Source organism: Plutella xylostella, chromosome 11 (genome assembly GCF_932276165.1).
Source record: "Plutella xylostella chromosome 11, ilPluXylo3.1, whole genome shotgun sequence".
In the NCBI taxonomy this organism is placed as follows: domain Eukaryota; kingdom Metazoa; phylum Arthropoda; class Insecta; order Lepidoptera; family Plutellidae; genus Plutella; species Plutella xylostella.
In genome coordinates, this window is record NC_063991.1 from 5,171,050 (window position 1) to 5,195,387 (window position 24,338).

A 24,338-nucleotide genomic window follows, 5' to 3' on the forward strand; every position below is an offset into this window, starting at 1 on the left:
CTATTCTTGTTTTGTGTGACACTTATACTGTGCGTGACTAGCACAGTAAATTCCGCCAATATCATGTGTTGAAATAGGAAACAGTAGAGCAAGTTAAAATGTACGGTGGTATTTATGACTCTACATTCAAAACAATCGCGTACCTTAGCTTGATGAAGTTTTTAACACAGACGAACTTTGTGTTTGACAGAAGATGTTATAGCGTTCACAGATTATACCTTTTCCTTTACACGGGCATAGTTCCACTAATCAACTTACTTCGTCGAGTTCTTCCTAACTTTGTCTGTGGCCTTCGACTTCTCCTTGGTCTGTGGTTTGTCGACGCTCTTGACTGTCTTGGTTTCGGTGGGTTTGACGGGTTTGGGTTCGGTTTTGGCGGGCGCGGGCGGCGCGGCGGGTTTCTCTGCTACTGGAGGTGTGGAGGCCTGAAAATTAGAGATTATGCAGGCTTTTAAAATACAATCTCTAGATAAAGTACTGTTAATTGATATTACCTGTCAGTGGATCATAAAGTTTAAGTATTTGCACTGCGGTGGTATGTGTACATATCTCTTTAGCTGACTGTACTTGCATCTGTCTATCAAAGCCTTGACTAGCCGGGTGTATATGTTTTATAATAAACTTCATATTGACCTTTGTTATGTAGTAAATGAAAGGGGATGAACAATTTTAAGGTTTTGATAACATTCCATATTGCATGGTATTATTGAAATTTTATCCTATTCATCTATCGACTTAATATATTGGATACAACTTCCAATGAAATTTAATATAGTTTTGAAATAGTAATTTTATTTGCAAGATTGAAACTGACACAGGAATCATCGTAGTTGAAAGAACTATTGTTATATTCTCACCTTCTTCGGTTTATTCGCCTTGGCGGCGGCGGCGTAGTTGATGGGCTTGGGCCCGCTCGGCGCCGGCTCCTCCACTGGGGCACCCTGTATACAACACGAGCACCAGATTAAGGACTATACAGGGTGGAACATTAACACGGGAGCAGCAGCTTCTGTTTATGTTAATGTTAAGCGAATGGCTGTTTACGCGCCTAGTCACAGCCTAGCGAGCCCAGTGTGGGAATGGTGTAGAACGACTAGTCACAGCAAAGTGAGCCCAGTGTGGGAATGGTGTAGAACGACTAGTCACAGCAAAGTGAGCCCAGTGTGGGAATGGTGTAGAACGACTAGTCACAGCAAAGTGAGCCCAGTGTGGGAATGGTGTAGAACGACTAGTCACAGCAAAGTGAGCCCAGTGTGGGAATGGTGTAGAACGACTAGTCACAGCAAAGTGAGCCCAGTGTGGAAATGGTGTGGAACGACTAGTCACAGCAAAGTGAGCCCAGTGTGAGAATGGTGTAGAACGACTAGTCACAGCAAAGTGAGCCCAGTGTGGAAATGGTGTGGAACGACTAGTCACAACCCATACACTACCAAAGTGTGGAACGACTAGTCACAACCTAGACACTACCATTAATATATCTTAAGTGCCAATTTCTCCATAGTGGGTTAGAGCATAACCAGGGATTATTGCTTGACTTTTGACACTTCTGTCAAAAATTTATATGAAGATGACGTATAATTGATGAACCATTTCCTGGTCGGTTAGATAACCGACTATGGAGAAATTGGGACTAAGGATAACAAATCGGAATAACAGAATTTAGCAAACGCATATAAAGGTGGTGGTTATTGCCAATAAGCTTATACGCCCCACTTTTTACGTGGGGGGTAAAAAGTTAAGTCAAAAAAAGGGTATCGGACAGCTGATATATCTACACAGATATGTACGTCAGCTACATAAGTAGCTACATTTATTCCTTGTCAAACTCACAAATTACCTATTCATAATCATTCAAACATTGACGTTTTGTTTAGTAGGTAGTTTGACAAGGTGCAAAAGTGTATAGCTATTTACGCAGCTGACTGACACCCAAGACCCAAGTACAAATATCTGTCATACAAATATCAGTACCGGCCGGGGATCGAACCCGGCATCTTCGTCATAGCAGTCAGGGTCACTAACCACTACACCATTCGGTCGTATTGATGATGATGTAATTACCTTGACAGGTTCTAGCGCAGGGAAGGCCGATTCTTCCATAACCTCAATCTCTGCGGGTTCCACTTTCGTTTCACTTTTACTGGACTTTACTTCTTTCTTCGCCTCCTTCTTGGCAGGTACCTGGAATAGATAGATAGATACATCATTTATTTATTACAGTCGTCGAAATGTAATAGGCCCGTTTGGACAGCTCGAAAATGTATGGGAAGACAGCTGGTGTCAAATCTAAATCATAAAAAATCTAAACAATAAGTAACTTTTGGTGCTTTAAAAGTTATTTTTTCTTTCAGCCGTTAAAAAATTAGTTAGATTATGTGTCTTTTTATGTATTTCATCAACAGGGTGTCCACTCAGAATGCTCCAAAAAATTCCCTGACTTTTCCCTGACTTTCCCTGACCGCGTCAGAAAATTTCCCTGACCAAAGATTACAATATAAACCTAATTTAAGTAATTTGAAGACAAAAGCTTGATTTTATAGTTTTGCGTTCATTTGTTTGACACTTATTAAAACTTGACTGCGTAAAATATTTATAGAGGGTTCGCAAAAATGGTATAGGTCCAACCATCCAATCTCCATGATATTTTAGGATATTAATACAGTAAAGTAACAACACAATAAATTACTATTTTTATAGTTTTTTTTTCTTTTCTCTAAATTTGCTATAGATTCAAACTTATATAGGCACCTCAAGTAACGCAATTTTCGTGATAAATACTGTGCCGAATCACGCCGTTGTTGAATAAAAACAATGTCATCATCATCGTCAGCCAATAATCATCCACTACTGGACATAGGCCTCTTCCAAGGAGTGTCACAACACTCGGTCCTCGGCCTTCCTTATCCAACAACTACCGGCTACCTGCGTACATGTATTTTTTCAAAACCATGTATTTTTTTTAAAGCGAAACCTACAATCCTAGAGTACATGCTGAAGTGATTGACATCAAAATCAAAAATATTTGTTGATAAATATCAAACTTGGTGAATAACGATTTCTCCCGAAATTTAATCAAGAAAAGTACCTATGTCAGTCATGAGCTGCATTTATCTCTATAGCACCCGAGCCCCGGGGCATGAGTGCACAAGCGATAACAAATGTTTTCCTAAATACCTATTTCTCGAGATTCCCTCTTAAGCCTTAGAAACAACTTTTGTTGCGCGAGTGTTAAAAAATTCCGAAAAAAAACCCATCCGCTTTGCAGTTTCCTTAGTCCAAGTTGCTATATTGCCTAGTTTAAATAGTCTGACCAAAATAAGGCTGATAACCATCTAATTAGAAATTGAAATAGAAAAAGAAACAGAACCATTTTTTTTTGTATGGCACTACTCTCCTACCTGACAAAGTTGTTAGTTGTGTATTTTTTTATGAAATTTTATTAAACATGCAGTACAAAATAGAATAAAGTTTGTTTTGCTTTGCTAAATTAGTAAAAAATAAGTTATTGATTAATAGATGCAGCGCGGAGGCAGCGTACGCGGTCTCGCTGACGTATAAAATAATTAGCAAATTGAGAACCTCCTCCTTTTTTCAAAGCCACAACCCGCACCAACAAAAACACGTAATTTTTTATCACGAAAATAAATTTGTTATGAATGGTCAGATGAGTCACCCTCTTTTGCATCATCCTGTATATACGGGACATAATTTTACCAGCTGAGTCTGGGATTCAGCTAATCTTTTAGAATTCCTACTATATTTTTTTTCCATCTGCCATATGTTATTCAAACTCCCGTAGAGTTAAAAAACTTAATCGTATCATTATTATGTAATAGTAAGGATCAGTCAAAAATATTAACTAAACGACATTTTATTTTATGACTTATGTATTTCACGTAAAAAACAAGTATTACTAGTAAAGAAAGTACAAAAAAATATGCTAGAAAAAGGTCATTTTTCCCTGACTTTCCAGGTGGCCCATCAATTTCACTGACTTTCCCTGACCACCTAGAGCTTCCCTGACTTTTCCCTGACTTTCCCTGACTTTCCAGATAGTGGACACCCTGATCAAGTAAATCAAGAGTAAATAGCAAATTTGTGTAGCTGTCCAAACGGGCCATTATATTTCGACGAATGTACGTTTAAACAAAAGGAAGAGATAAATATATATAGAATAATAGGTCTTGACCATACACAAAAGGTGGTACAAGTGGTTACAAGGATTGCGAATTTATAAAAATCGTAGAAAAAATACTGAGTAGATTGATCCCTGCGGTTCTAGTACCTTTCGGCTTAATATACCAATTTTGCAATATACTGTAGAAAGCCTAAGGGTAACTAAACGAGTTTCTAAATAGAATCATATATTTTTAATATATTGTGGAATACATATAAATACGCCTTCAATTTAGCAGAGCGGCCACAATTTGCGGCGAATTTGAAAGCCCCTAAGTCTTTCATTATCACCCCAAGTCACCCCCTTTCTGCTTACTTGGGCCTTTTTGCAACACCCTGTATAATAGAATACACATTACCTTGCTATCACTCTTGGCGGGCCTGACTTCTGGTTTCTTCTTGTCTGTTCGTTTGTCTTTCCCCTTCGTCTGTTCTTTCGCCTTCGACACCGCTTGTGCACCGTCTGTCGCGTCCGCTGACACTTCTGAAAGCAAACAGACTACTAGTAAGTACACTTACAGTTTAGCACAAGAAATAACTAAATTGGTCTCGGTAGTAGGCCGGCCTCTCTTATGTTATAATATAATTTATAATAGCTAATATCCGCGAGCTAAGCTTCGCCTGAAAAGTTTTTTCACGAAAGGACTCTCCTCCCATTTATTTTTCTCAGCTTCCCTATCCATCCAACCCCTTTCCCGCCCTTCTGTTTCTGTGCCATTCGCTCCCATTTCCGAATCAATAGACTCCTTTTCGCACTACTTCCCCGCCTTTTTTGTTTTTCCCTCAGAAGTGGCCTCGGTAAACGATTCAAACTGATTACACGATGTAGATGAATTTATTTATTTAATGACTGGTATCAAGTATTATTTTAGGTATCAATAAATACTTATTTTATTTATTTAATACGTTATTGCAGAAATATGAGATATAAGTGTACAAATAATATTTTATTCTGTATTATTACAATGTTGTTAGTTACCTGTAACTGCCTCGTCCGTCCGGTCCGAAGGCTTGTCCGACGCCGCCTCCATCGCCGCCGCCGCCGGCTCTTTACTCACTTCTGCAACTGAAACACAACGGCTATTAGCAAAGTTGTAACTCATGTGAGTTAGAGGGATAGGGACCTAAAGGGGATATGTATCTGTATCTTTTAAACTGATTTAAACACTTAACCATGTTTATTTTAGTTAAAACATCTTTTAAAACAATTTATGTTTGAGCACTTTTGAGAGAAAAACTTCCTTTTTCCTAGACAATAGTAGTTGCTTTCACACACTCTGTTCAGACAAATAATATTAAATGATAATGTTCCATTCCTACATGTATGTGGGTTTACATTCAAGGCAAATAACAGGTTTTTAGAATCAACACACGTGTTTTTCCCTTCGAGGCGTATTATGTTCAGTATTTCAGTTTTATTGTTGGTTAATAATGATACAGAGTCGCCCGCGGGGAGGGGAAGTGAAAGACGCCATCGATGATTGTGTGTTGAATGTCGCAATGGACTGGCAGTTTTCTAACCTATTTTTATAATATATTTAGTTAGAAAACAAGCGCTGCGGACCCGACATACCTGTGTCTGCGGTTGGTGCGGGGGTGAATGTGGGCACAAACTCCGCAGCCAGCGGGTTGAGTGTGGACCGGGCCAGACGCTCCTCTAGGGATAGTTGGGGACCGTTGCTTGTACTGGAATGGGAAGGGAAATACAGGTGAGATCAGTGGCTCCCTTTGGGAAAATGTTCAAAAGCAAAGTGAAGAACTGTCTTAGTAACAAAACATAAACTGTGTGCAATGTCTGAAGGTGTAAAAGCAGTTAAGGCCCGGGTCTCCTATTTACGCCGTAAGTCGCGTCCAGTGTCACGCCGTAGGCCGCGTCACGATGCTCATTATGTCTACGCGCCAACGTCGGCGTGTGAGGGAGACCGCATCAGTACATTTCTATTGTGAGCATCGTGACGCGGCCTACGGCGTGACGCTGGTCGCGACCCACGGCGTAAATAGGAGACCCAGGCCTAAATGCGGAACAGCGCGGGCGACTATTCGTAATAACACCTTCTAACATGCCACAGTTTATAATGTCTTTATATTAAAAGTGCTCTTAGCCTCGCTTCTTTTTCAATGTAGATTGGCCATTTTGCCCGCAAGATTACAAAATAGTTACAGTTATAAATCGTTAATTACACTGATACCCAAATAATGACGAAACCCTCTTACTTAAAGTGTTGCTAGTCGAATTTTATCGGGAAGTGGTCAGTTTATAAAGAGGCGTTTGCCCAACAGTGGGACACTTAACAAGAGAGAAACTGCTCCAGTTTTCGAAGTCGGTTAAATACTCAATATTTTATTGCATCCATAAATAAGTTTTACAAGTGTTCAATACATTACTCTCTGATTTTTAATTGGAAAGAATTCTGACATTTTATAAGTGATGCTACTAAAAAAGTTCTTTACCGAAAAAATGAAAAATTGCGATCCATTTCTGGGCAATAATTTTTTCTTAATATTTTTATACAAAAAGATAAATCTAAATATTTACTTGCTCAAGTAAACTAATACAAAAATAACAAATATTTCAATATAATAGCTGTTCCCGCGAGCTTCGCTTCGCCTTAATAAGTTTTCCCGTGGGAATTCCGCGATAAAAAGTAACATATGTGTTAATCCAGGGTGTTAGCTAACTTCATTCCAAATTTCATTAAAATCGGTTCAGCCGTTTTGACGTGAAGAAATAACAAACATACACACATACATACATACATACATACACATATACACTTACAAACTTTCGCATTTATAATATGAAGTAGGATCACGACTCACGACCCATGTATCTAATTAATTTTAATTGCTTTATTTATTCTTTAGCATGGCATCACTTCCTACTAAATTCAGGGATAATAAACCTTTTTAATCAATTTCAAAAAAAGATTGTCTATTCGGTAAGTACGTACGTACATATAATATGTTCGGTATGTATGTAAGATTATTGGAACTGCACCATATTGACATATGACAATATACGAGTATTAGGGCTAATAAACAAATATTCAAAATTTTATAAATGTTTATGTAGGGGAACCCGGGGTAAGACGGGGTCGCTAAGGGAAAATTAAAAAAACAACAGCTATTTATAACCACAACGTTATCAATTATTTATGGCTCATTAGGTACTTAATGACGAACACTTTGGCACAGCTTTTGCCAAAAAAGTAGTAATTACAATTGACTTATTTTAAGAAATGTAAAAAATGGGAAATAAACCATCTTGCCCCATGTACGGGGTAAGATGGGGTAAGTATACTATGTGGGGCACAAAACAGACAAACAACACTTCTTCTGTGATTTTATCGTCAACACCAGCACCTGCAGTGTGAGCCCAACGCCTGCACCTTTGAAATCCGACCCACTTTTCCTTAGATTTAAAGTAGGACTGTTGATATCCTCACAGTAGAGGTAGACACAGTCATCTTCGTTGTTATTCTTCTTCGTAGGCAGTATCTGCTTTGTCCTTTTAGCCAACTTCCCTGTAGCCCTTTTAGAGCCCTTCTACAATTTCAAATATCGGGTTGGAGAAAAAAAAAACTTAACCAAGCTAGATCCGTACCCTATCTTGCCCCTCCAAAATTACCCCGTCTTGCCCCACGTTATATTTTTATAAAAATAATTCATAAAAAAAATATATTTTCAATGTTAAAGTGATTTTGCACATTTTCAAACAAAGCGTACTAAACCTTAAATAAAAAGACACAATTACCAAATATGCCACTGTTTTACTTACTGTGTTGTGACGTTGTTTCTACCGGTCAAAAATAACATGGACACTACGCAAAAACAAACAATTGAGCTTACACAAAAATCGCACGCGCTCACACCTGCTGTCACTGGCGCACTAAAGGTCAATCATTTAAGCCTTTCTATTGGATCATTACTCAGACTCCTAAGATGTATATATAGTTTTGCATATATGTGGGGGGTCCCGTCTTACCCCGCGACCCCATCTTACCCCGGGTTCCCCTACCTATGTACGTTTATATGCTTGTTGGTATGTATGTTTGTCCACGCATATCTCCGAAACGATTGATCCGATTGTCACTATTCTTTTTGAGGGTTCCGTACCTCAAAAGGAAAAAAAGGAACCCTTATAAGATCACACTTTGTTGTCACCACCTTTTTTCTCGGAAACAGGTAAAGATATCAAGCTGATATTTCGTATAGATGTACATAATTATGATGAAATTAAAAGGAAAACTACCTCAGGTAATTAAGTATACTTGTACGGAACACTCAATGCGCGAGTCCAACTGGCTCAGTCGGGCAAGCGCCCGCTTCTCAAGCAAGAGATGCGGGTTCGAATCTCGGCGCTGACATGTAGGTAACAATGAGTTCTTTGAATTTAAGTACAATGTATACCATCGCTCTTACGGAGAAGGAAAACATCTGTGATGAAGATACTGATGATGATGATGATAATAGTGATGATTAGGTAGAGATTTTAATAAACAAATCCATCATCATCCATCCATCGTCATACCTATAGCAGTTCACTGCTGGACGTATTCCCTCCCAAAGCACGCCACTGGATGCGATTTTACAGACTCTGCAGCTGGGTAGAAATAACTTCCAATCAGAGGTCAATAGAAGAATACAATTGGGCTGGGCAGCATTTGGCAAACTTCGTCAAGTCTTCTCGTCGCCCATACCACAAAGTCTCAAGACGAAAGTCTTTGATCAGTGTGTCCTACCGGTTATGACCTATGGGGCTAAAACGTGGACACTTACTGTGGGACTGGTTCACAAACTGAAGGTCACTCAGCGAGCTATGGAAAGAGCTATGCTTGGAGTCTCTGTGAAAGATCGCATCCGGAACGAAGTAATCTGACAGAGAACTAAAGTCACCGACATAGCTCACCGAGTTAGTAAGCTTAAGTGGCAATGGGCTGGTCACATCTGTCGAAGAACCGATGACCGATGGAGTAAACGTGTTCTGCTGTCTTACTCCCAGCGATGAGTCGCTGACACAATTTCACCTGTATCGCTAATTTGGTACCACCACCGCACATTTTAGACTCACAGTTTGCTGTGACGACACGCAAGCCAGTCAGTGCACACAATACAATTTTATAGAGCGACATCTCTTTTTTTACCTCTATTCAAATACGAACGCAACATCGCCCTGACATCGGCGCGGCTACCGTTTCAAAAATAATTACTAGTTGTTTTTAGATATATTTTCTACGACAGCGATAATTATATAAGATAATTGAGATTATCTTTAATTGTATTTTTCACTGTTTGTAATATATTTAGGTAGGTACGGTAATTATTTCTCACCGTAGGTAAATCCCCTTTTAATTTGGAGCGCCGCACTTAATAAAATGGATACAGGGACTAAAAAAAATATATTATAGTCTCAGATGTCCAGACTCGTATTGAAAAAGTGCCCAGCCCAAAAAGGTTTGTGATCTCTGATTTGTCTAAAATTGATAACTGTCAGAATTCCGTAAGATTACTAATAACAGTGTAAATTAGGGAACTTTATGGACCCTGTCGGGCACAGCAAATTAAAACTAAAATAAAGGGTATGCAAATATCCTTAGTATCTAATAAATAAATGTACTCACGTAGCACACTCCCCGTTAGCCTTCCCCCTCCTCTCCCCCCGTCCCCCCCTGCCCCGCTGCTCCCCCCGCGCGCCGCGCTCGCGCTGCTCGTCCTCCAGCATCGCCTCGATGCACTGCTCCATCAGGGCTTCCTCTTCTAGTTGTTGCATTACCTGGGGAAGAGAGGATGGAAGTCAGAGGTTTGTGTATTTACTTGGGTTTTTCGCTAGCTGCTGCATTACCTGGGGATGGAGGGTGTGAGTGAGAGGGGGGGTTGGTTTTTTTACTTGGGTTTTTCGAATTTTTGCAATGATTGATGTAAAGGCGGGATCAGACGGTTCATTTAAGTGAATATTCGAGTGAACGGTCCATTTTGGTTCACAGGTATCATTTCGAGTGAAAGATGCCGTATGAAAGACAAATATGAACCGTCTGATTCCGCATTAAAGGCCAGTTGACAAGCACAGAGAAAATTGGACGTTTGTATCTACCAAAAATCACAGTCTCTCAGGGTTACTGTGCGAGGGTGAGGGCACCATTACTGTGCGACAGAGACAAATGTAAAAAGGACAAGCCCGTTTTTGACACGGACCAACTTGCTAATTTTATTATTCTTTTTTATGTCCAAATAAAGAGCATTCTATCTATCTAATAAATTACGTGGACCAATAGCAACGCAGTCAAACAATTTCAGTATTTGTTGTTAAAAAATATGTAGATTAATCTTAATCTCTTACTCTCTCCATCCAGGTTGTCTGGCAGAGATCGCTTTTAGTGATAAGACCTTTTGTACCCTAATTAAGTTGCAATTTCTTAATTTTATAATTTTTTGTTAGTGTACAAATAAAGTGTATTCTATCTATCTAGATTAGTATCACTGAGTTGCAGAAAGGATCTTTAAGTTAATGTCGGCATTAAATGTATAGTTGCCTTGCTTTGACAGAATACGGACAGAAAGAGACAGACATAGATTTAATGTCGACATTAGCTTAAAGTCCCTTTCTGCAACTCGGCATTAATCTCTTATTCCCCCCATCCAAAGGTTGTCTGGCAGAGATCGCTTTTAGCGATAAGACCGCCTTTTGTACCCTAATTAAATTGCAATTTGTTAATTTTATAATTCTTTGTTAGTGTACAAATAAAGTGTATTAGTTACTGTATCTATCTATCTACAGGGTGTTGCAAAAAGGGTATACTGATGTATATTAACATGCTGCACATGCTGATGGTTTCGGCTTAGTATACCCTTTTTGCAACACTTAGTATACTTTTTTTTGTATGTTAACTAACCTGCTTATCAAACTCATCCTCATTCTCCATCCACATGTAGTCGCTGAAGTCGTCGCCCGTGTGCGGCGGGTGCGGGGCGAGGGCGGGGTGCGGGGCGTGCCCGGGGTGGGGGGCGTAGCCGTGGTAGTACGGCGCCATCATGTAGCCTGCGGAGGAGACGAGAGATATTCTATAATTACACCTGAAGGGCTAGCACGGGGCGCCATTAAGACGTGACAAAAGTTCTCCGTCGCGCTCGCTCTTGAAGCTGCGCGATGTGAGTGAGCGCGATGCCAAACTTTTGTCACGTCTTAATGGCGCCCCGTGCTAGCTCTTCTGGACTAAACCAAGACTCTTTTAGAGGTGGCCTTTGGCAGTACATTATGTATTATGTACACCAATGTGTGTGTGCAGTGCACTGAATAAACGCTTTCTTTCTTTCTTTCTTTCAATAGAAAAGCCTGAAGTTTGGAGCCATAACTCTTGTTTAACCAATCGACAATGTTAGAAATATTGAATAAGGCTATCTCCGCTAGTGATGTAACGAATATTCGCATTCGCATTCGCATTCGCGAATATTCGCATGTTTTTGGATATTCGCATTCGCATTCGCATTCGCAAAATTTTGTGCGAATGTTTTGCGAATATCAGTACTTAGAAAAAAAACACTAAGTATTTGAAAATAATGGTAGGTTAACAATATCGAAATCCATTCATCTATAACCATTTTACTTAGGTATTACAAGTTACCCTCTTAATCATATTACAAGTCTTACTTTATCACTTGGTATTATTTATTTACTTTAGGAAACGAAACTTAAGCCTCGAATTCACTAGGGCACAAGTTCTGAGACTGTTACAGAACATCTACGGTGCGTGTTCTCAGAACATTTTGGTAACATGTCGTGATACAGAAGTCGCGCACGCGTCCACACTCTGTAACAGCGGTCGCTAGACCTAGTAAAAAAAATATACTCTATGCGTAAGACTGATGTCGCAGGAAGTTCTGTATCGCGAGCCAAAACACGGAACCTGTTCTGCGACACGTAGATGTCGCTGTATAGTCGCGTGCGACGTCGCAGAACAGAGCGCGACGTCGCGGCGACACGTAGACGACATGTGCCTAGACAGGTTCTGCGACAATTTGTCGCCTAGTGAATACGAGGCTTTAAGATATAGTGAAGGTGGGTTATTACGAAAGGTTTTTGGTCGAGTCCGCTACATGTTCGAATTTTGACACATTTTCAGAACTGGTTGGGTTATTGTTATTCATATAAGATCGCTTTGTATACTTGAATATACAACCTAAAACTATGTTTCATAGGATTCTGTAAATACCCTCGGAATTCGTAAATATTTAAGTTTCTAAAGTTGATATTTTTTTCATTGCTTAAGGGTGATTCCAAACATATACGGGTAATTCCGATTACTGTCCAGAAGAACATTTATGTGATATTTATAATTCAAAATTGCCCGATCCACAGAATGTCATATTAAAATGTTCCAACATTTGGAACTACGCTAGTCGTGAAATACAAAAAAAAAATGAGCTAGGGTTTTTAAACTCACAACTTAGTGAAAAAAAATGACAATCTTTTGTATAAAAAAACAATCCTTTAAGTAACTTAACTGATTTCTTAATTACCGATGTGCGAGTAATTCCGAAAATTCGAAAATGCCGAAATATGATTTTTTTTACTAATTTTACGTTTTAACACGCGCGTACGGTCCTTGCGCCCTGAGCCAACCCAAGCGAGGTTTTTAAGTTGCCATCAAGGTGAATGGTTCAACAGTTCAAAGTATGGCTGGGTTTGGAAGAAATCGCATATAATCGGAATCACCCGAAATTCGGCATTAGCCGACTTCAAATAGTTTCTGTAATTGGTCTGAAATAAATAAACTCTTTAATCAAATAAAAAGCGTATTTTTACAGTATAGTGCCAGAGCAAGATATCCATAGATTTAAATTTTTCGTGTAATTCGCCCTCAGAAACCGCACGCAGTCGCAATGTGTCGTAACAGTTACGGAGCTTAATAAAGTGTTAAATTTATTAAGCTACTTAAAAAACAAAACTGCGACTAGTATTGGCTAGTCTGATTCGGAATGCGCCTAGAACGGAACGTAGGTACCTCGTTCAGTACGAGACTGCCACCAAACTATACAAATGGCGCCAAATTTGAACACAAACTGAATATTCGCATTCGCATTCGCATTCGCGAATATCGATATCAGATATTCGCATTCGCATTCGCGAATGTCCAAAAACACATATTCGTTACATCACTAATCTCCGCACAAGCAGGATGTTTGCTTAGCGCCTAGCGAGTCAACAAACGAGTAGGTCAGTAAAACGAACGTTCCACAATCTTCGTGGACAGAGCTACCATCCTTCCTGGGCGTAGGGAGCCTAAAGAAGTGTTTTGTTATTTTGACAAAGTAAAAAAATAGCTCCAAACTTCTGACCTATCTACTTGTTTAAACCGAACTGTACATGTAGCATAAATTCTTACCAGGGTCAGTGTGCCCCCTCTGTGGCGGGTAGGGGGGGTGCCCCGCGTCCCCCGCGCCCACCACGCCGCCGCCGACGCCCACGTCCATTATCACTCCGTTCGGCTGTAAGAGAGAGACGGGAGAAGTGTTAGAAAGAGAGAAATAATAATAGTTTATTGCTAAAAAGCAGAAAATGTAATTTAATAAAAGACCTCTTCTATTGCTAAGCATAAGAATAAGCTAGTATGCAAAAAGTTGAATCTTTGGTCAGTTTTGTGAGTTGTAGTGTAATAGGAAACAGATGATGATGATAGTATAATGCTCTGGGACATTTTCACATGATTTGTTCAGGTGTTAGGACCTTTTTGATATAGAGCCCTAGTATTAATTCTTAAAATATCAACCACATAATTTGACCAAAATCTACACAATATTGCATTTGAACAAATGATAAGACAGCATTGGTCATGTTGGATTGTACTGTAACAAGAATAGTGCCAATATTTTTACCTGCCACTGTCCATTTTCTTCATTGCCATAATAAGCTCCAACATTAGGCGTCTCTGGTATTTTCATCCTGGCAACACTAAATTAAAAAGCCAAGTCCAACAAACAATTTATCCATAGACACTAGAAACCACTGTTTTCTTCACTACTTTGTGGTCGAAAATACGGGCCAAAATTATTTATTTCTTTTTCACACTGAAGTTAATTTAAGAAGGTTGTGTTAAAAAGTTTAACAGTCAAAGTTTTTGTCTTTTATATTTAGTTGCGTAGGCACTGGTATCATAAGGTTTATGTTGTATGAGTGTGTTTCAACTTCTATCATCATTTCTGGTAGTCTGTGCAGCTGAAATCAAAAAGAGAAAAATAATGTTAGCACTGAACTGAACTACACTTACTACTTCTTCTGCTATTGGAAGAGTCAAACTTCTTCTTCTTTTGTGTTAGTCAACATGCGAACTAAATTTGTCCAGACCAAAAACAACTTTGATAGCATTCTGGTTGGCCTGGAGTAAGTCTTCTTGAGTGCAGGTGGAAGGGCACAGGGGACAGGAGAGTAAATGCTCCATAGTCTGGGGGGCGGTACCACAGTCAAACTGACCTCTGACCTGGTTCTGATATGTAGACAGTCAGCTACTGTAAAGCCCAAGTCCTTTCACCATGGTGATAAACCCTAGTGTTTGTCGCTGACATGCTAATAAGAAGCGATTGGCCAATCTCCATATTTGTAATTTCAATATACCAATTTTAGCACATGTTGAAGATTTTGGGTACACACACACACGCACTCACGCCTTGTACTAATGTACTCCCTTGCAGGGTAGGCAGAGGTGCATTGCTGCACCCACTTTTCGCCAGAGTGTTATGTTAGTCCCAATGTAATAGGGTGCCGGCCTATTGCCATTATACGGGCACATCCAAGACCCGAGAACAAATATCTGTGTTTAAACAAATATCTGCCCCAGCCGGGAATCGAACCCGGGACTCTAACCACTACGCCATTCGGTCGTCTTTTGGGTACAATGACCTAATTTATGGTCATTCACTGATAAAAATCCACCTGTCCGACCTTGGATTATGATTAATGATGATTGGACAGTCATATCTTATAATAAAACTCCTTTGTTTGCAATAACTTTATCTGTTATGGAATTCTTTATCAACGTCTTGTTTACATTTTGAATGAAAATTCTCAGTTATTTATAAAATACATACTGCTGTTGCTGGCTTTTGGTTTTTTTAATTGTGTTGGTGATATAAAAGCTAGACTACGGTATGTTACCATGGGAAAGGATTCACCAGACAGATTAGAACCAGGAGGGTCCATCACAATCCATTACATCTCCACTGCTGGGGCACGGGTCTCCTTCCAATGAAGGAAGGGTTTTAGGCCTAGTCCACCACGCTGGCCTAATGCGGGTTGGTGGACGCTGGCCTAGTGCTGAGGAGGGTTACTAAAAAGTAATGAACAAGAGCTGTCATACAATTGGCATGTTTACTACAACCAGATTGAGTTGTGGCTTGCATAGCAGCACTCAAAAACTTTATTTTTCACATATACAGTGACTTCCCAGTCAGGGTGCCAAATGTATAAGCTATAGAAGTGGAATGGCCCAAAAGACAAAACCATGAGCAAGAATCAGGGAATTTATGTGGAACTTCTTCCATCAGTGGAAAACTATAAGGCATACCTACATTTATAGAGGTAGTTTCATTTAAACTGCCACAGATTTTAACACATGCCATACAAAGGAATCGAGATAAATGATACCTTTTTAGTGTGTTCAACTAATCTACATAGATCTGTTGACCTTGAACTATTAATAGGCCAACAAAACAAGTTTAAGATACTTAATAGTGATAGAATATGAACTCAAATTCTCTGAAGATTAACTACAATATCAGTTTTGGTTTTTAACCCTTGAACTAGCTGAATTGGTAATAATCTCAAGTTTTACACAATACCTGGCACTGGTCATACAGTCATGTCCATATGTACTATGGAATGAGGTATCTAGGAATCTGCCAGCTTAGAACTTAAGACTACAGAGAACAGACACACTTGCATGGCAATTTGCACAAGGATAATATTCCCCAGAAGGTAATCTATTGCATGGAAAGATATGACACAGCTGTTGGTAATAGATAATGTACGAAATACATTTCAATCAAAGTTAAGTAGTCCTGGGTCCAGTGTCCTGGGTTCAAATACCAAGCAGGCCATATAATATGTGGTAATATGATATCTGATAAAACACTTAAGAGAATCCAATAGGAATAATATGATACCTTTGTAGACTCTAAAAATACTATTTCTGGTGTGAAATCAATACAGCCCCCATGCAACCTTGAATAAGAATGCACTATGGTATTAAAACATCACAGGCGAGTTATTTCACGACCGTAAACATAAAATTGAGATGAAAAGGCAGCAAAACAGTACGTCGACGTAATCTGGTGATAACACAATCGTCTAACAACTAAACGTTGCATAGTAACCAGCTAAACCCAACTTTCTTATTTGAACGAGCGTTGAACGTAGTTTAATCGTATTTACACACGTTAAATCGACTTCCTGCGGGTAAAACACAAAGAATAGGTGCCCGCCGCGAATCCGAATGGTAAATAAATAAACCACTTACGAAATCCAGTGAAGTAACACACGGTAAGTGGCGCGATACCAGACAGAAATAGAACTCAGACACTACGACAATAAGACACGGTATGACCGACTTATTTGACATATAACGACATGGAATAGACCAAGCGAGACCGCCAGTGCAAAGTCCTGTCTCTCTATCGCGGCAATTGCGTACAAAATCAATCTAAAGAGAAAAATCAGAGGAATCCAGCACGTGTTACCTGCGTAAGCAGATGTTAACAACAAAATGTACTCACTTGTAAAACACTTTTTATGCTCAGTTGGGTTGAAACTATTTGTCAATGTCTTCCAGGCCCGTTTAGCCGATATTTGTCCACAAATAACTATTGAATCAACACTATAACCTCAATTTTCACAGTTCCACACAACGTTTCGGCCCCTTTCGTGGCTCTAATGGCGACCGACCTGAACTTCGTGCGGGCAACAAACGGACTTTTCGGATTTGTTTGAAAATAAACGAACTTCACGTGTATTGAAAAGCCGGCTTTTTGATTTCGCGGAAAAATATTTTATTATGCAGGTAAATATGAAAAATAATTACCTTTCTAAAAGACAGTCATATCTTGTTAATTTTGCTTTGCCAAATAAACATTGTCAATCAGAATTTATTCCTTTTTGCACGACGTTGTCAAGTTTAGTAAGAGGATTTTACTCTAAGTGGCCTGTGGCCTGAAACTATTTAATATGTCTAGGTATTCATATCGATTTTACTACTGAAATCATCTTTCTTTTCGACAGTAAAATAGTTTTATCAAATAAATCAATAAACCGAGACTTGGATTGTAAATCGGTATACTTATTGATACTTATTCTGAGATACAGAAGGCAGTAGCATAAATGACAGTTCTTTGTTCAAGTTACTCTGTGATCACTGAACCAAATGTCAAAATTACCAAAAATCAAAACAAAACACGATTTTGTAGCTGCAGTCGCCAGTAATTTATTAATTTTATCGAGGAATAATATAAATAAGTGATTAAAATGTCTGCAACAAGCTCTGGAGCAATGGAAATTGATCCCTTCTCGGTTATATGCCGCGGGTGCTTGGCTGTGGGCGGGAAAATGAAGAATATTTACGAGTGGGGCCTCTCCGATGATTTCTACAGATTTACAGAAGTTCCGGTAAGAATTTCCCTAGTAATATGCACAACAGGATACATATTATAATTTAACAGTCTGAGGAGATGCTCGTAGAGTTTCTGAGGACTCTTTTTAACCACCCAATAGTGCCGAAAGCTAGTTGAGAAACTAGTAAACACACACTAATTCAAAACATTCAGAAATCCATATTCACACTTATTGCTCATTATTTCTTCCTTTTTTCGAGCTTGGTATTCAAAATTACGTGTAAATTTCTTCCACCATACAAGTCATAACGTAATATTGCTAATTTGCACCTAAAATAAATGACCTTCAGTGCCATTTGCAACCTTGCCCTTGTGTGTCAAGGTGTTGGCTTTAAAAGCAGAGAGGGAAATTAATATTGCAATTATGATGAGCAGAAGTTTCATAATATTTGACTGCTATACCAATTTAGCACATCCTAGAGGATATGCACAATTGTTCCACTCAAGAAAGCCAGGTGCAGGTACTTACACCCCCACAGATAATAGAATAGAAAGAAAATAGAATATACCCAGGCTCTCCCAAGGATATATGTGTCGCAGGCAAATTGTATGATCTCGCCGTTTACATACGGCGTCGTCATTTTACAAACGCTCGCTGTTTTGTAATATGCCGAAGGCAAAATGTATATTGCCGTGTCATTTTATAATATGCCACAACATTCAATTGATAATTCATACGCCGTTTACAAAATACCGCGGCAAATTGAAGAATTTAGTTCTGGTTCTTACCACACGCGGCGCTGTTGATCACAACAACAGAAATGGCGTCAAGTAGTGGTTCTGTGTGAAAACAGTGCAAATATTACGTGTGTAGAGGAAATTTCACCAAATAATTGTGACTTTAAAGATATTTATTACACTGAATTAAAAACGTTTTACGATTCTCAAACGGGAGCAGTAAAAAAGCCGTGGACAAATGACAAAATTTTTGAGGTTGTCCAGCACCTAAAAACTGCTAGGGTAGCCATAGATTCCGGTGCACACGGAGGACTCCTGCAGAATATTATTGGTCAAAAAAATTGCAGTGTTATAAATCTTATTGTTCTGTATAAAGTTACTATGTTGGTTATTTAAATGGTGTTTTTATTACTTAAATATTTAATTTACTTACTTAGGAACCTACTTTAAGAAAACCAAAGTACAAGGTCTAACTTGAAATCTTGCAATAAAGTCTGATTTTGTTTTTTTTTCTAAACTGTGTTTTATTTATTGATTTATTCAGGTAATCAACAGCATGTTACAGTAAATTTAAACCTAATACATGTTTCAAATTGTATAGCCAATAATAGACTACCCCATTTATTATATAAACAAAAGATAAGTACTGAGTCTGAGACTTATCATGGTCACCCTAAAACTGGAACTAACGTCGAAATCAGAACGATTGAACGAGTTATCAATATGCCTTTGGCATATTACAAAACAGCGAGCGTTTGTAAAATGACGACGCCGTATGTAAACGGCGAGATCATACAATTTGCCTGCGACATATGTATAACATAATGCCATAGTTTTATGTAATTTTTAATCATTAGAACCATTAATCTGAATGATGAAGTAGAAATCATCAAGTTACAGCAATACTAGAATTCATTTGCAGTGGTAAATCTATTTACCTTTAATTACTAAGGCCTCTACACACCAAAGCCGCTGACCCGGCGGCTCGGGCCGCCGGCTCAACCCGCCGGCCTCATTTTGTACAATCATGCCTCATTTTGTACTATGTTAGCCCGCCCTAGGCCGCCGGGCTATGCCGCCGGGTCAGCGGCTTTGGTGTGTAGAGGCCCGTAGGTACAAATTATTTAATCAAAAGTAACAATTCAGTGTTTCAATGATAAAAGCTCTCAATGTGTAATTTGAGTTTTGGAGAAAATCTAAAAATTTTTTTTTTTTTTTTACCTCATGAATTCAATGAAAATTTTATTTAGATAATTTCAAAATACAATCATGCAAAAAAAAATAATATAAAGATTCAAACAATAAATAATCCACAACATGCTTCGTCAATATAAAAATAAAAACATAGATTTTTCTGTAATATACATCGTCAAATCACTAGAATAAAAACATCAGCAACGTGCTTCGTCAAAAATATTACATTAAATATAATAATAGATTCATCTATAAATTGTCTATTTGAATGAAAGTGTTGACTGTGTACAACATGATCAAGTGCACATGACAGATTTTTCACTAGAAAGTCTCACATTTAAAAAAGACCTGTAGCTCTTTACATTCTGCAATTATGCTAAAAGACTATTTCGGAAAAAAACTCCACCTAAGAGTTTATCTTTGCAACGACAAAGTAACATGTATGCTCTTCTTCTTCATCTCCAGGAAGCGCGAACAGAGCGCGTCTCAGAGCTGCTCTGCGCGCGCTGCGAGGAGACGCTGGAGGCGTGCCGCCGGTTCCGCCAGCGCTGCCGGCAGTCACACGACATCCTGGAGGCGAGCGCCAAGGTATGGTCAGGTGCAAAGAAACCTGACCCCCCTCTCATACTAACAATGCTTCTGAGGGGGGTCAGTCTGCCCCTTACTGTACCACCACTAGAATTTCATTTGTGCAAGTCTGGCAGGCTCTATTCTAGCTCCATGAAGATGCTGCTAAGAAGCGCTATGACCTCTCTCAAAGCATGCCACTGGATGCCACGGACAACGGTCATATGGTGCTTTTGATATGTCTAGGGCCACTTGCTAGGCCTTCTGGTGAATCTAATATCTGATCACTGTTTTACTTGTAATCAAGGCCGTCATTTTTATTTTATCGTATTTCCTTGATAGATGATTACATAGTAAATGAAATAAACGAGATTATGGCTACTCTTTCTGGCTCTCACATACTATTCTAAAGTAGTTACATAACCCTATCCCATCCATGTCCACATCAGGCATACCATAGATTTAGGATAAAAGGAGGAAGAATTTTATGTTAAACTTCTATTGCTTTTATTTCAGAAAATGGCCAAGGAAAAGGCCGATGCTGAATGTCTACAAGGTATCCACGTCTCAAATATTTACAGTGAAAACATGCTCATCATAAACATATGCACAGGAGACATGACTAGCAAGATCCACCTCAACTGCCCTTTCGACTGTTCATACCACTGCCTGAAACAAAAGGACCTCATGCTACATCTAGTGAAACAACATTCCATGAACGAAAAAACCTTCCTCATAGATGTCCAGTACTACTGTCCTTATAAAGACTGCAGTTACCACTTGCTATCGCGAAAAAAACATTTTACTGGCAGGAAATACCTCAATCAACACCTAAATAAGGTGCATAGAAGCAAAAACATTCAGTGTAAAACGTGCCGTTTAAACTTTAGCACGGAGTCAGAGTTTCTTAGGCACCAAGCAACGTGCAATGTTACTTACGTATGCGCTGTTTGCAATACAGAATATAAAACAAACGAACGCCTTCTTGTTCATCTGAAGCGGCGCCATCCGGACTTGCACGAGCAATATAAAGAGCAGAGAAAACTAAGCCGATCTCTCAAAAGAGTTTCCGAAACTATTACATGTGACACGAAAAAGTTTAAAAGTGATTGTTTTAAGGAATCGCACACAGAGTATGCTTGTGACAGTCCAAAGAGGTCGCTAGCGACACAGACCTTAAACGAAGCGAATATTAAAAACGATGTGGCGTTACCAATGTGGATGAAAACGGATAAATCAGAAGATATGGATAGGAATTTCAGCACAATAGAAACACAAACGGTTTTCGAAGACATGCTTTCGGTCAAATCACAGAATAGCGAAGATTCCTTATTTTTCTCTGAGACGGTTTCACTGTCAGACATTCAAACGCAGACTTTCCCCTTAGAATTCGGTCTTTCTAGAAAAGAAACCAACTCTTCTGAAACCCAAACTGGAGATAAATCACCAGATTTAAGCATCAAAGAGACCCAAACTTGTTTTTGCTTGTGCGATTCCCCGAAAATTAACTTCAAACTATTTGACAGTGTCACTTCTAGTCCCTTGACTTTGAGTCATCTTAATCTGACGTCTACCGAGACCCAGACTTTAGATGACAGATGTGTCGGCAAAAGCGATGTGATGTTAAGTTTTAATTCGGCGGAGACACAAACCTGTTTTGAAGATAACAGTTTGTGAGATTACGTTTCCTGGCAGTAACTTTACTAATAATGACGTTAAAATGGCGGAATGACTTTGCTGTACAGTGCAACAAACTTATCTGTACCGGTGAGAGCTCCCGTAAATGTCTAATGAAGAAATCTTCATTCTTTAAGATGTTAAGTTTTCCCGTAATGGTTATTTACCCTTGTGGTATTAATAAAGCCATCTAATCTATATCAATATACCTATAATTTATTAGTAAATAATGAGATATGGACCAATTTAGTTAACTGTCACCGGAACAGATAATGTCGCACTGTACCTACTTAAATACATTTTCGTCTTTCAATTTAAAGACGACGTTTTGATTTGTTGTTGTAATAGAAGCTATTTATTGCCAGGCAAGACACATGCCAATATACCAATGAATACTTCTTAAGCAGACGTATCATCTATCAAGTCCTTGTAAGTTATTTAATTATTTTGTATCTTCACCGTAAAGAAAGGATCCTCCGACACGGATTTTTTGCTTTTGTATAGAGGTACTTACTTAATTATAATATTTATTATGGACCTAATTGTACATGATCTTTTGATACCGCGATGTAGGATTGCGTAATGCTAGGAATCACTGCCATCTATGGGTAGTCTTCGGTACTTCACTACTGAGAAAGCTATGATTTTATTTCTGTATCTATAAATCAACTAGAATATTGTATATTGTTTCATTATCATTGTGATATATTAGGTAAGGGTGAATAATAGAACGCGACTGTCTTGTATGGCCGTTTATTCAAGAATGCAACACGACACAAAAACCTACCCTCTTATAATAGTCTCATAGTTTCTACAACTACCTGATATACAAACACCACATTCCTCCACACTAAATTAACCCTAACAACTACTAAACATTTCCTTAAATGACAAAGTAGATATATAAAATTCAACAGCAATTCACCTATCACAAGTCTAGGAAACAAGCTAAGCTTAACAGACTTTAATAGACAACAAAATTAACATCATATAACCTTTTAATGCTATCGCTACTTTGCAGAGACAAATAGGTACTTACTTAAATAACAACTCCAAAAAAATCTTACATCTTAAACCCCCATTAATGCAATTAGCGAGTACAACATCCTATCACTTTCGTTACATATTATTATTTCAATCCACTTTTTATAGTGTAATCGGCACTTATAATTTTATTTATACCTAATTATTAGTATTCCCATCACCCAACATCGTTTAACTTATAAGTACTTACTCAACTATGAATAACTAAATCTTATAATTTATTTTCTTATCTATTCTACATTTTCTAATTGGGCGCGGACTGGGCGGCGCCACGGACGGAGAGGCGAAGTGCCACTCCGGCGAGGATGGTGATGATGATGATGGTTCCGAGCGCGGGCTAGAGGCAGCGGCGGCCCGCGCGCCTGCGACCGCGGCCCGCGGCGACCCCGCCGAGCCCGCCGCACCCGAGGCAGGCGACCCCGGTGGCCCCAAGTCATTAGTCGTTTGGGGTTGAGAATTTAGGCCGATACTATTGGGTGTAGGACACGCGAGAGATCGCCTACTGTTCCGCACCTTTAACTGGTCTATGTGTTTATGAACAAGTACCCCATTCCTATCTCGAACCGTATAGTTACTAGGACCTACACAACTAACCACCTGACCTGGACACCACTTTTCCCCCTTTAGATATTGCCTATACCAGACTAGCTCATCTTGATTAACCTCTCTAACTACTCCCCCGGCGGCTATTTTTTGATTTTGTTGAGCCCTCTGTACACGACCTAACCTGTCCGGTTTCAACATATCTAACCGCGTACGTATCCGCCTGCCTAGCAACAAAGTAGCTGGAGTTTCCCCAGTCGTTGAGTGTTCGGTATTTCTATAGTACATCAGAAACGTCCTTAACGCCTTATCTATGTCTTGTTTTTCCTGCACCGCCTTTTTGATAACCGATTTTATTGTTTTAACAGCATTCTCCGCCGCCCCGTTAGACGCCGGGTGGTAGGGAGCCGTAAAAATATGTTCGATACCGTTGCTATTTGTAAATTGTTTAAATTCGCTACTAGTGAAAGGGGGCCCATTATCTGATACCAGTTGCCTAACTATGCCGAAGCGACTAAATAACTCGGATAACCTATCAATGGTACATTTTGCTACCGTGCTAGGTACATTAAACACCTCGATCCATTTACTCATAGCGTCCACCGCGACTAGATATAACTTCCCATATATAGGACCCAAAAAATCGACGTGTACCCTAGACCACGGGCTATGGGGCCACGGCCACGGGCGCGGAGCGTGCCGCGGCGGCGCGTCCGCCTGCGCCGCGCACACGGCGCACTGCCGGCACATGCGCTCCACGTCCTCGTCCACGCCGGCCCACCACACGTAGCTGCGCGCCAGTGCCT

The 24,338-nt window shown here is 39.4% G+C and overlaps 2 protein-coding genes across 4 annotated transcripts; one reads left to right on the plus strand and one right to left on the minus strand.

The window, feature by feature from the left end:
* Positions 1-203: 203 nt before the first annotated feature.
* Positions 204-17,339, minus strand: LOC105391426 (nucleolar protein dao-5). Of its 3 annotated transcripts, none has more exons than XM_048623871.1 (11): positions 17,244-17,339; positions 14,047-14,386; positions 13,557-13,659; positions 11,067-11,212; positions 9,798-9,949; positions 5,750-5,862; positions 5,156-5,242; positions 4,536-4,660; positions 2,062-2,181; positions 858-941; positions 204-425 (listed from the first exon to the last, which is right to left on the minus strand). In XM_048623871.1, exons 2-11 carry the CDS (start codon positions 14,110-14,112, stop codon positions 255-257), a joined length of 1,167 nt encoding a protein of 388 aa, XP_048479828.1. In that variant the 5' UTR covers positions 14,113-14,386; positions 17,244-17,339; the 3' UTR covers positions 204-254. The 3 variants fall into 3 exon arrangements, with proteins under 3 accessions (XP_048479828.1, XP_048479826.1, XP_048479827.1); XM_048623869.1 differs by having other exon boundaries at positions 16,939-17,286; XM_048623870.1 differs by lacking the exon at positions 17,244-17,339 and adding an exon at positions 16,683-16,827.
* Positions 17,340-17,577: 238 nt separating this feature from the next.
* Positions 17,578-22,646, plus strand: LOC105385446. Its single transcript, XM_038116215.2, has 3 exons — positions 17,578-17,824; positions 20,167-20,289; positions 20,785-22,646. The coding sequence occupies exons 1-3, from the start codon at positions 17,684-17,686 to the stop codon at positions 21,943-21,945; spliced, it is 1,425 nt and encodes a 474-aa protein (XP_037972143.2). The 5' UTR covers positions 17,578-17,683; the 3' UTR covers positions 21,946-22,646.
* The last annotated feature ends 1,692 nt before the right edge of the window (positions 22,647-24,338 follow it).

Coding starts and splice junctions, on each gene's coding strand:
- LOC105391426 (XM_048623871.1), bottom strand. CDS start 14,112: ATGAAAATACCAGAGACGCCTAATGTTGGAGCTTATTATGGCAATGAA. Junction 13,660..14,046: donor AAGAAAATGGACAGTGGCAG/GTAAAAATATTG, acceptor TCTCTCTTACAG/CCGAACGGAGTGATAATGGA. Junction 5,863..9,797: donor GCTAACGGGGAGTGTGCTAC/GTGAGTACATTT, acceptor TTCCCATTCCAG/TACAAGCAACGGTCCCCAAC.
- LOC105385446 (XM_038116215.2), top strand. CDS start 17,684: ATGTCTGCAACAAGCTCTGGAGCAATGGAAATTGATCCCTTCTCGGTT. Junction 17,825..20,166: donor ACAGATTTACAGAAGTTCCG/GTAAGAATTTCC, acceptor CTTCATCTCCAG/GAAGCGCGAACAGAGCGCGT. Junction 20,290..20,784: donor TCCTGGAGGCGAGCGCCAAG/GTATGGTCAGGT, acceptor CTTTTATTTCAG/AAAATGGCCAAGGAAAAGGC.